We start from the raw sequence: 12,269 nt of genomic DNA on the forward strand, positions 1-12,269 counted from the left end.
ATAACTTCTAGTGCGAGGTCCCACATTTTGCCTTTTCTTCCCTTTCTCTCTCTAGGATACCACAATGGGCCAAACTGGCCTCCGAGTGAACTCAACTTTGGTGGGCGACTCATTCAACCTAACCTAACCTAACCATGGGGTCTTAGACGAATATTTCGAGGAGTTACAAACAGAATGACGAAATTAGTATACCCCATCCTATGGTGGAGGGTATAAAAATGTTCCATAACCACCCCAAGTAAAATTCAACGAGGTCCTTTTAGGTGAACGTTAAATACATTGCTAGGCTTTGCACGAAAACCAATTGCATTTAAACATTGTAACGCCTGTTTAAGGAACAAAGTCCATTTAAATCCTCGTCCATTCTGTGGCAGTCAATTGAAAATACGACTTCACACAAGGTTTGTACTCTACCAGGAATTTAAAAACCCCCACCAACCTGTTACCCCCACACGTTTTCAACTGGTGGCTTCCAGTAGAAACTAGCACATTTGTATCTCATGCCGATTTTGATTTCCACTGGTCTTCGTTTGCACATTTGAATATTATTACTTAGCCTACGGGCATATGGTGTTGTGCATCTATACCAAAATATTTAATAGGGGGTGTATTTGACCATCTATAGATGAACGACCCTATTCACAAAAAATTTAATAGGGGGTGTATTTGACCATCTATAGATGAACGACCCTATTCACAAAAAATTTATGAAGCCTTAAAATTAGTGTCTCAGTCATCTGATTTCCCTTTATAAAATCAGCTGACGAGAGCCTTAAATGCGGTTTTAATGAGCAGTGTAAACGGTGTTTAACGTTACATTTTATGTTGCACCGTTACGCGCATGTGGTACGCTATGATTACCTAACGTACTAAACGTCTCAGTAATTACATATAACTGCTAACAGGGTGTTTTATACTTATTTTCAAACTACCCATGTCACCCTGTTTTTTCGTTCTCTGCATTCAGCTAAGAACTCTTCCTTTACACCAACAAAGCTATTTTGGCTTGCGGTTGTAAACAATTGAGCACAAAATTTGGTATTTCAATAAAATACTGATTTATAAAACTATTCCAACAAGAAGTGAGTACAGTTATCTTGAATATTTTTGCAAAATTGAAATATATAAAAGCTCAGCAAACATTTTTTGCCACTATTAGTTTAGTCTTTTCCAAGCGCGTCTGTAGTGTGCTGCCGATACCTAGCATGGAAACTGAAACAGCGACGCCAGATAATCAGGCGCTTGCCAAAAATGCGGAACCAATGGATACAGATGAAACTGTAAATAATGCTGAAAATACAAGTGGCGATTCGCAAGGTAAGCAAGCTTTAAAATTGCTTGAGAATTTTCGCCATGACTAGCGTTCAATTTCCAGGCCCTAACGACCAACCCATGGATAATACAAATGAAGCTCAGCAGCAGCAGCATCAGTCAATGCAAGCAGCAAATGCTGGCAATGAAGTTTTGAATAATCATCAAATAGCTGAAGCCTCTAACCATACACAACCCCATACTGATCAACTGGAAGCAGCTCATGATAATCTATCTACATTGGCCACCTTGGCGGGGGCAGAGGCGGCCCCGGTAGTTCCAAGTTCTCAAGTTTCTGGAGAGTCCGGCTCTTCGTCAAACACATCGAGTCAACCTTCAACAGCCACAGAGGCTACGTTGTCTCCTCAAAAGCTTACAACTCCTACGGCAAACAGTAATCAACCACCTCCCCCTCAACCACCAGCACCACCTATAGACGAAGAAGATGCCAAATGGCATACAGTGGGCATATTTCCAAACTTGTCCACCACCGTTACCAGTTACATAGACAACACCGTTTGGACTTCGGCGGGCCAAAGTTTGAATTCCGATGAAATTCCAGATTTATCCCAATTTGAACGCATAAACCTGGAGCCAGGTACAGCCTATCGTTTTCGCATACGTGCTTTAAATTCGGTGGGTGCCAGCGATTGGAGTGAGATATCGAGTTTCAAAACCTGTTTGCCCGGTTTTCCCGGGGCTCCTTCGGCCATAAAAATATCAAAATCTTCGGAGGGAGCCCATCTAACCTGGGAGCCACCACCAAGCTGTGTTAGTTCCAATGAAATTGTCGAATATTCTGTTTACCTGGCTGTCAAACCGGGCAAAGAAAAAGAGGCCAAGGCAGGACAAAGAGCACCGGCTCAATTGGCCTTTGTGCGCGTCTATGTGGGAGCGGCAAATCAGTGCACTGTTTCACACAATTCACTGTCGGCAGCCCATGTGGATTGTTCCAACAAGCCGGCCATTATATTTCGCATAGCAGCACGCAATGAAAAAGGCTATGGTCCAGCCACACAAGTAAGGTGGCTGCAAGATCCAGTGCAAAATTCAGCCTCAAATCCGGGATTAGGTCCCAATAGTCTATTATCGCCTACTAGGGTTAAACCAGAGCTAGGAGGGGCCTCACCTAGTAAGCGCTTCAAAGCGGGCACAGGACGTTGAAGGGGGGAAAAGGAGAAACAGACACACACACAACAACAACAAATGGAAAATATGGCTTTGAGGGATTAAAGTCAATCAATAGTAGCGACAGGAGCAAAATTTTTAATTTAATTTTTTTTAAGTCCAAGCTAACTTCAACAGGTGTTAGTTTATAGCTATTTTTGTTGGTAAGACACCTCTTTTATTGAGATCAAATATCAATTTTTTTTTTGTTTGTTTGCTAATCTATAGACCAGCTGCCTCTATATTGAGACGTTAACCCCACCCTGCTCTCAACTACAAAACAAAAACTGAAAATTGTATAAACCTTTAACGCTAACTAAAAATACTTCATAATAAATTTAAGATAAAACAAACAGACAGCAATTGTTTTTTGTTTGCTTTAACTTTGGAACCTATCTGGGGTCTAAGATGAGTTTTTCTATTATGCGGCTGGCGGGTGTATATAAACTTAGACTGGATATACTTTGTAGAGTTTCAGATTTTCTGTAAAAGCAATATGAGGGCCAATTTGTGAAAGCATTCACAAATTAAAGAATAAAATGAGTTATGCATTTTGGTAACTTACCTTCTACAGCACAAGCCTGCTGCTCCAGATATTCCACTTTGTTTTCATCCCTTAACGTTGGCACTTTCTTAATATGTAGACAATAGTCTGGTCCATATCTCAAAAAGTTGGCATTGTCAGAGGGTATGTCCTCATCTAATGTTTGACCGCAGATGGCCGCTGTTAACTGGCACCAATATCGACTGGCATTTGGCAAGTTATAGCCACCACCTCCTAGGAGAACACAGGGCATTTCATAATTCAACACAAATTGTATGCATTCAATTAAATCTTGGGGCACTAAATTTGTGCCACCCAAGGGATCTCCCACTATGACATCGGCACCACATTGTATTACACAAACATTGGGTTGATAGGTATCGAAAACAAGCGAAAAGATTCTGCAAAGAGGAGGAATAAAGGTTAAAATTAGTAAATAGGGGTGGGTATCACTTGTCATTTTGAGCCTAAAGGTATAAAAACAGCAAGAATGGGTTGTAGCAGATTGTTGTGTTCTATCCTTCGTCTGCTTGATGCTGTTGAGTGTCAAGATCCAGGAACTCTGCCACTAATATGGGTTGCGTTCACAGGGATCTGAGTCTAGTGGGTTGTCGTTGTAGCACTGTGTTATACACTGAGGCGGCAGCCCTTGCCGATGAAGGAATCCATCGGGTCAATCCGGTACGTACAACCGGCTGTCATGGGATTGAGTCTAGTGGATGTGGCTGGGTAATTAAACAGGTGACGTCTGTCGTGTGGTCACTGGTGACAATCGGGAGATACATCTTCCGTAGTAGTTGAGGCGGTTGAATCTGCCACAACGTAATTAAGCGAGAACTACTCTGGTTTTTCGTGGGAGGTCAATTTCTTCAGGTGCAATGGGAGGCGGTCGTTTTCTAAGGACTACATTCACCCTATAGCCAATTACCGCATCTGCTACCATGTCTGCATGAATATTGTCTAGACCTGCTTGATATGCCGCTTGATTTAGAGGTTCTCTCTTGTAGCGCTGAACCTCAAGCTCTAGATCATGAAGATCTACCTTGAGGCTTCTGGGGGCCTCAACCAGACCATATTCCACCAGAAGATGATTTGGATGGTCTCTGCGATAACAGCCCAAAAGGTATTGCTTAGACAGCATGTAGTTATGTCTTCACACTGGTAAGATCTTTGTCTCCTGATGGAGGTGGACCACATGAGAACTGAGAAGGCAGCCAGATCTCACAGATCTGCATATTATTCCACTGACAAAGCTGGCGATACTACACTGGCCCTGCATAACTTACCACAGACCGGCCAATTGCTTTGTACGTGGTCAATAAGGTTTCTTTGTCTGCACCCAAAGTGCTGCCAGCGAGTGACTTGAGGACCTTGTTTCTACTTTTGACTTTATTGCAGATTGCTGTGGCATGTGGGGAGAATGTGTAAGAGCTGTCAAATGTGAAGCCAAGTATTTTGGAACATTTGATGGTCGGAAGCATTTCTCCATCGACCACCAGAGTCTGGTCAGTATTCACCTAACGAGTATTTGTAGTGAACAATGTGGCTTAAGATTTGGTGGCAGATATCTTCAGATTTCTTGCTGCGAAATGTGAGGCAAGTTCGTTGAGGTAGACGTTCAAACTATCAAAGATGTCAAAAATGGGTGGGGGGCCTGATGACATGATCGAACAATCGTCCGCATATTTCTATGCCGTCTGGAGAAGGTGGGATGGAGGATAGGTAGAGGTTAAACAGTGCCGTAGATATCACCCCACTTTTGGCGAGCTCCCTGTTGCACTACGGTGCTTCGACTTCTTATCCCTAAATTCGACAAATGATTGGCGACCACACAGATAATTTTTGACCCAGCGTTTCAGGCCTGGTTGGAGAGACGTTTTGGCGATGTCCTCAAATAGTTTGACGGTCAGCTAAGTGCCTTCAATAGGTTCAGTGCCACGAGGACCGTCCTATCATATGGCCTAGGCCAATTGAAGCTACGGCAAATGTGTGCGGTGATGGCATACAAAGCAGTTGTTGTTTTGTGCAGTCTTCGAAATCCATGTTGTTGCTCAGCGAATGGAAATTCTCTTACAAGGCTCGGGAGGAGTAGTGCGTCAAGCGTCTTTGCTAATGGTGAAATAAGGGAGATCGGTCTGTATGACTCCTCCACACTCGGGTCCTTGCCAGGCTTCAGTAGCGGGATCATTCTGCCCATTTTCCAGACATCGTGAACTATAAGAGTGTTAGGCGCCCCGGTAGCCGAGTTGGTAGCGTGCTTGGATTACCAGTGCAGGGGCTTCGAAATCCATGTTTATGCTCAGCGAATGGAAATTCTCTTACGAGGCTCGGGAGGAATAGTGCGTCAAGCGTCTTTGCTAATGGCGAAATAAGGGAGATCGGTCTGTATGACTCCCCCACACTCGGGTCCTTTCCAGGCTTCAGTAGCGGGATCAATCTGCCCATTTTTCAGACATCGGGAACTAAAGGGTGATTTTTTTGAGGTTAGGATTTTCATGCATTAGTATTTGACAGATCACGTGGGATTTCAGACATGGTGTCAAAGAGAAAGATGCTCAGTATGCTTTGACATTTCATCATGAATAGACTTACTAACGAGCAACGCTTGCAAATCATTTTCAGTGAATGGGCCCTAGAAAAGTTGGCAGAAAATCCGCTTTTTTATCGACAAATTTTGTTCAGCGATGAGGCTCATTTCTGGTTGAATGGCTACGTAAATAAGCAAAATTGCCGCATTTGGAGTGAAGAGCAACCAGAAGCCGTTCAAGAACTGCCCATGCATCCCGAAAAATGCACTGTTTGGTGTGGTTGTACGCTGGTGGAATCATTGGACCGTATTTTTTCAAAGATGCTGTTGGACGCAACGTTACGGTGAATGAACACATTTCGAACCGAACACTGATTTTGGTAATAAAATTCAATGATTTGCAAGCGTTGCTCGTTAGTAAGTCTATTCATGATGAAATGTCAAAGCATACTGAGCATCTTTCTCTTTGACACCATGTCTGAAATCCCACGTGATCTGTCAAATACTAATGCATGAAAATCCTAACCTCAAAAAAATCACCCTTTATAAGAGTGTTGGGCGCCCCGGTAGCCGAGTTGGTAGCGTGCTTGGATTACCAATGCAGGGGTCGTGGGTGGGTTCGATTCCCGCCAGAAGCCTTGGTCTGTCGCTACTGTGGTATCACAATGGACTTAAAAAATTGTCTAAGTGAGCCTGTGGAGGACTGTCACTCTTACCTAACCTAACCTAAGAGTGTTAAAGACAGGTTGAGGACCAAAGTAAGGTACTCAACTCCAGGTAAATCCAGATTCTTCAGCATCAATGTAGAGATTCCGTCGGGGCCCAACGCCTTGGATGATTTGGCGCCACGGATGACATTCGTAACTTCGCCCACGATAAATTGTGCCATCCATGTTATGTGGACTGATTCAGACCATATTTGTTATAGATGTTGTCATGTCAACCAATTGGGATAAGAATAACGTAAACCGGGCGATCGGTTTATATGAAAGCTGTTTAAGGTTTTAAACCGATTCGGACCAAATTTGGTATAGTTTTTAAAGTCCCGGTAGGAGTATTCCTGCAAAATTAAGGGGGACCTCCTTTTTTTATAGCCGAGTCCGAACGGCGTGCCGCAGTGCGACACCTCTTTGCAGAAAAGTTTTTAATGGCATAGTACCTCACAAATGTTTTGCCAGCATTAGGAGGGGAAAACCACCGCTGAAAATTTTTTCTGATGGTCTCGCCAGAGTTCGAAACCAGGCATTCAGCGTCGTAGGCGGACATGCTAACCTTTGCGCTACGGTGGCCTCCAATAGGTAAATGCAAATTTGCCAATGAATATTCCATTAGGATCAGGGGGACTCTGCTGGCTCGAGAAGTAAAATCGGAAGTTTGGTTTATATGGGATTATGGACCGCTTTGGTTCATTCTTGGTACAGTTGTATATTTAAAACAAGCGAAGTTCGGCCGGGCCGAATGTTGGGAACCCACCGCCATGGATTCCGAATTGGACCGTACTAGTCGCAGTTGTTGAGAGTCAAAACAGAACACTATATGCAAAATTTCAGCCAAATCGGATAACAATCGAGGATTGTAAGGGCTCAAGAAGTAAAATCGGGAGATCGTTTTACATGGGAGCTATATTATGTTCTCTAATGTTTTGAACCGTACTTGGCGCAGTTGTTGAAAGTCATAACAGGAAACTATATGCAAAATTTCAGCCAAATCGGACAAAGATTGCGGTTTTGAGGGGCTCAGGAAGTCAAATCGGGAGATCGGTTTATATGGGAGCTATATCAGGTTATAGACCGATTTGATCCGTACTTGGCTCAGTTGTTGGAAGTCATAACAGAATACTAAGTGCCAAATTTCCAGCCCAATCGGATGAAAATTGAGGCTTCCAGGAGCTCAAAAAGTCAAATCTGGGGATCGGTTTATATGGGAGCTATATCAAGTTCTTGATCGATTTGGACCATACTTGGAACAGTTGTTGGTAGACATAACAGAACTTTTCTTGCAAAGCGTCAACCAAGTCGGAAAAAAATTGTGGCTTCGAGGGGCCCAGGAAGTCAAATCGGGAGATCGGTTTATATGGGAGCTATATCAGGTTATAGACCGATTTGGATAGTACTTAGCACAGTTGTTGGAAGTCAAAATATGCGAAATTTCAGCCAAATCGGACTAAAATTGCGGCTTCGAGGGGCTCAGGAAGTCAAATCGGGAGACCGGTTTATATGGGAGCAATATCAGGTTATAGACGGATTTTGACCGTACTAGGCTCCATTGTTGTGAGAATTAACAGAATACTTAGTGCAAAATTGCAGCCAAATCGGATGAAAATTGAAGCTTCCAGGGACTCAAAAATTCAAATCGGGAGATAGGTTTATATGGGAGCTATATCGGGTTATAAACCGATTTGTAACGTACATTGCTCTGTTGTTGTGAATCATAAAAGAATAATAAGCGCAAAATTTCAGCCAAATCGGATAAAAATTGTTGCTTCCAAGGGCTCAAGAAGTCAATTCGGAAGATCGGTTTATATGGGAGCTATATCGAAATCTTAGCCCATATGGCCCATGTGCAATCCCCAACGACCTACATCAATATAAAGTATCTGTGCAAAATTTCAAGCGGCCAGCTATACGCGTTCGACCGCTATCGCAATTTCGACAGACGGACGGACGGGTGTTACAAACGCAATGACTATATTAGTATACTCCCCTCCTACAATGGTGGGTATAACGAATTGGATAAGAATTGCGCACTCTAGACGCTCAAGATTTAAATTCTGGAGATTGGTTTATATGGAAGCTGTGGCAGATTATGGAAACCTATTTGGCAAAGAAGTTGGAGGTGGTAACATAAGTCATTGTGCAAAATCTAAATCGATATGGATATGAATTGTGACCTCTAGAGGGAAAATTAGTTTAAAATTGGGAAATCAGTTTACATGGGCACGATTCAGATTTTACTTAGTATAGATGTTAAAGGTTATCGCAGAAATCTTCAGGGAAAATTTAGCCAACCGTACAACAATTTCGCCCTCTTGGGGCTTAAGAAAAAAGCCCTTGCTCCTTGGTCTTTAACATACACAAGAAAATATTTTTTTTACAATAAAGCATTAAAGCAACAAAGTAACAGGAGTTTGAATTTTATATAAATTTACCTTTTAAAATATTTCGTATACTTGTCTCCAGTGATACCTCGTTTGTAAGGAAAATTTATATTATAACCCAAACCATTGCCGCTGCCCTTATCCTGACAACTACCACTGCCGGGGTAATAACCACATTCATACTGATGAAAAGAAAGGCAAAGTACTCGTTTTGTAGCAGCAAAGGTGTTGGCCACACCATCACCTAAAATTAAAAAAGGACAAAAACAAAATATGTATAACTAAAATCTTGCAAACCTTAACTCATACTCACCATGATGATTATCCAAATCCAAATATAAAATTCTGCGAAACTTAGTGGTCAACACCAATATACCCAAGACTATGTCATTGACATAACAAAATCCTGCCGCTTTGTCTTTTTCTGCATGATGCCAGCCACCACACCAATTTATAATTACTTCATTTTTATGTTTGTTTAGGACATCACAGGCTGTCATAGTAGCACCCGCTATTGCACAAACATAATCTTTGACCCCTGGCCAAGGAGGACAATCATAAGATAAGCCATGACAATCGGATAAATTGCATTCACCATTGTCCTCTTCTTCCTTTAATGAATCATCGATTTCATTGGAATGTGTTTTACTAAAATCCTCATAGTTATTTAACTGTTTGACATAGTCAGGTGTATGAAAGCCTCTTAAATCTGCAGTGTTGGCCAATATGGGTCGAATTCTTTCCATTTGTGTTAAAAGCCCATAAGACTGTATGAGATTGTGAGTCAAGGAGGCCTAAAGCAAAGAAAAATTTGTAACTGTACTAAACATAGCTTAAAAATGTTGATAATATAGAAGTCCTTGGGATCTTAGCCTAAAAATGTTCATAATAGAGAAGCCCTTGGGACCTTAGGGAGCTTTGTAACTTGCCCACTGCTTCTTGGAGTCTTGCATTTAACAAAAGGTACACAAAAGAGAAGCCCTTGGGACCTTAGCCTTAGGGAGCTTGTTTAAGACATTGTAACTTGTCCACTGCTACAAGGCGAGTCTTGCATTTAACAAAATTAAGTTTTCCGTTCTAAATTCTAACGTATTTTCAATCATAAGAAAACGGACTACATACCCTACCTTTAACTGCCGGATTTCTGTCAGCTTGTTCCAGTAAATAGTCATTATATACATATTTAATAGTTCTAGACATTATTCAAGAGGTATTTCAGCACAAAAATTTAAAGAAATTTATTTCAGCTAGCTTTTAAACAAGTTCAACCAAAAAATACGGCGGGAATTTGTATCAGCTGTTCTTGTATATTATGGGCCGTTTACACTTGGGGAATGGAATAGAAGCACAAATGAGGCAGGTTTCGAGTTTTTATGTGATTAATCGATTAATATTTGAGGTAGAGCTGACAAACTATCGATATTATATTCTTTGTCTGAATATCGATTGATAATTTCCTATCGATACTTCGGCAAAGTTCAATTTTTTTACAAAAATTAACAACAATAAGCGATCTGACACTGAATGCATCCAATAGGATACATTCCGCCAATAGAGGGCGCAATTTTCGTCCGAAAATTTTGTATGAAAACGACATCTATCCAGGACAATGACGTTCTGGATAAATTATCAGTGCAGGGTTATGTAGAACATCTGTCGTCAGGTTGATTATTTTCACAAATCAGTGTGGCCAAACAGAAAAATCCTCTATTGTGAATGAATACAATTGTGAATGAATACAATGAATACAATTGCGTGCATAAATCTTAATAAATTTCATTTTGACTGCTATGCCCACAAATGTTTTGCCAATTTTAGTTGTAAATTTTACAAATATTTGCACTTTTTTCTTCGTAATGTTCTGACAGGTTGGCACTTCATGACAAACTTCTTTGGAAACATTGGAAACTTCTTTGTGTTTTATTTTTAGCCTTCACGGTTTATCTATTCAGTACTAAAATAAAATATCCCTACGAGACCATCTGAAAAAATTTTCATCGGTGGTTTTCCGCTCCTAATGCTGGCAACATTTGCAGGGTACTATGCCATGTAAAACTTCTCTCCAAAGAGGTGTCGCACTGCGGCACGCCGTTCGGACTCGGCTATACAAAGGAGGCCCCTTATCATTGAGCTTAAATTTGAATCGGACTGCACTCATTGATATATGAGAAGTTTGCCGCTGCTCCTTAATGGAATGTTCATGGACAAAATTTGCATTTACTAAAATAAAACAGAGTAGATATTCTATCCTGAACTTTTGATTTACATTGGATAGGAAATTAATGCCCAGTTTACAAGTCACATCATGATGCATGGTCATTGTAATAGTATTGGTGAAAATGGGGGTGTAGGCATGACATAATTACCAGGTAGTGTACCGTAAACAGCAGATGGTTGTGTATGTGTATTATAGTCGAGAACCAGAACGCATAAACAACGAAAAATGGCGTGTAGTAGTAACATCCACAAAATCAGAGTTGCACTAATCATTGATTTTGATAGCGTATTCAATATTTTGTTGTTGGCCAATTGCCACCACCTGTAAAGGAATATATCTTGGGTGTATGCGTCATATAACCATCAGTCATGAATGAAAAATCAAGAGCATCTTTTCGATAACTGGCGTCTATTGAATGCCGTTTACTCAGATTTGTGCAATCATTACTTGACGGACATTGAAAAGCACATTCTCTCCAAAATAAAATTACAAAAAACAAGAAAAGTAGATAAAATTCAAGAAATGAGAAAAATCGATTCGATTTTTTTAATCCACTAAAAGTCGACCTCGACTTTATTAAATAGCCCTCGATTACTTAATCGACTACTACTTATCGATGTTGTTTTTGCTTTATTTGCTCTTCTTTGGCGAGACAGAAACCAAAAAACAATTTTTAAGGTTAATTAATTAAAACCCTTACGTGCGGTTGGATAGGAGATATGTTAATTAATTTTTATATTCGCCTCAATCGAAACGAAACATAAGACGAATTTAAGGTAAAAACAGTGGTCCCTAATGGAAGAAAAAAAAAAACAATATGAAATGTGTGTGTGTGTAGTGTGAAACCGTAAAAAAGAAGTGGCAAGTGACAAATCATAAATGAATTTCGTCGTCCCATAAAACAAACAAAAACAACGATTTTAAGATATAAATTAACAACAACAACCGCGGAAGTATACATTTGTTGTTATTAATGGTTAATTAAAAAAAAACACGAGCATGAAAAATTCTAGTGGTATTGCGAAAAAGACATATTTTTTTTGCTTTTGTTGTTCTGCGTTTTTTTTTTTGCATGAGATTTTTTGTTGGATACCCTGACATTGTTATTGCATTCGCTGTAGTGGTTGGGTTGGGAGGGGGAGGTATATGCGTTGTAACAAGAAGAGAGGATATTGATGAGCGAGGGAGCGAGCGCTAGAATGCTGTGAGAAATACAAAACACCCCTCCGGCACACCCCAACTCAGCACCCCTTATTGGTTAGTTAACAAAAGAAACACGTTCTCAAATGTGGGGAAAGAGTGTTTTTACATAGGGTGGTATTTAATGGTTTTGGGGTTATTTTAAAATTATGAATATTTATTGAATTTTAGAGCTGTTATTTAATAGTGTAGTATTGAATAGTTA

The 12,269-nt window shown here is 40.6% G+C and overlaps 3 protein-coding genes across 4 annotated transcripts in view; 2 read left to right on the top strand and 1 right to left on the bottom strand.

The window, feature by feature from the left end:
- The first annotated feature begins 977 nt into the window (after positions 1-977).
- On the top strand, positions 978-2,835 carry LOC106089441 (host cell factor). Of its 2 annotated transcripts, none has more exons than XM_013255288.2 (3): positions 978-1,082; positions 1,137-1,317; positions 1,376-2,835. In XM_013255288.2, exons 2-3 carry the CDS (start codon positions 1,206-1,208, stop codon positions 2,473-2,475), a joined length of 1,212 nt encoding a protein of 403 aa, XP_013110742.2. In that variant the 5' UTR covers positions 978-1,082; positions 1,137-1,205; the 3' UTR covers positions 2,476-2,835. The 2 variants fall into 2 exon arrangements, with proteins under 2 accessions (XP_013110742.2, XP_013110741.2); XM_013255287.2 differs by having other exon boundaries at positions 1,160-1,317.
- LOC106089442 (histone deacetylase 8-like) lies at positions 2,745-9,903 on the bottom strand. Its single transcript, XM_013255289.2, has 5 exons — positions 9,769-9,903; positions 8,960-9,440; positions 8,698-8,890; positions 3,044-3,423; positions 2,745-2,961 (listed from the first exon to the last, which is right to left on the bottom strand). Exons 1-5 carry the CDS (start codon positions 9,844-9,846, stop codon positions 2,927-2,929), a joined length of 1,167 nt encoding a protein of 388 aa, XP_013110743.2. The 5' UTR covers positions 9,847-9,903; the 3' UTR covers positions 2,745-2,926.
- Positions 9,904-11,493: 1,590 nt separating this feature from the next.
- The window catches only part of LOC106089447 (vacuole membrane protein 1), a 36,928-nt gene continuing 36,152 nt past the window's right edge, over positions 11,494-12,269 (top strand). Inside the window, exon 1 of the mRNA XM_013255298.2 lies at positions 11,494-11,640. The gene's annotated coding sequence lies outside the window, so the exon portion shown is untranslated. The remainder of the gene's footprint in view (positions 11,641-12,269) is intronic.

Source organism: Stomoxys calcitrans, chromosome 4 (genome assembly GCF_963082655.1).
Source record: "Stomoxys calcitrans chromosome 4, idStoCalc2.1, whole genome shotgun sequence".
NCBI classification, from domain to species: Eukaryota; Metazoa; Arthropoda; class Insecta; order Diptera; family Muscidae; genus Stomoxys; species Stomoxys calcitrans.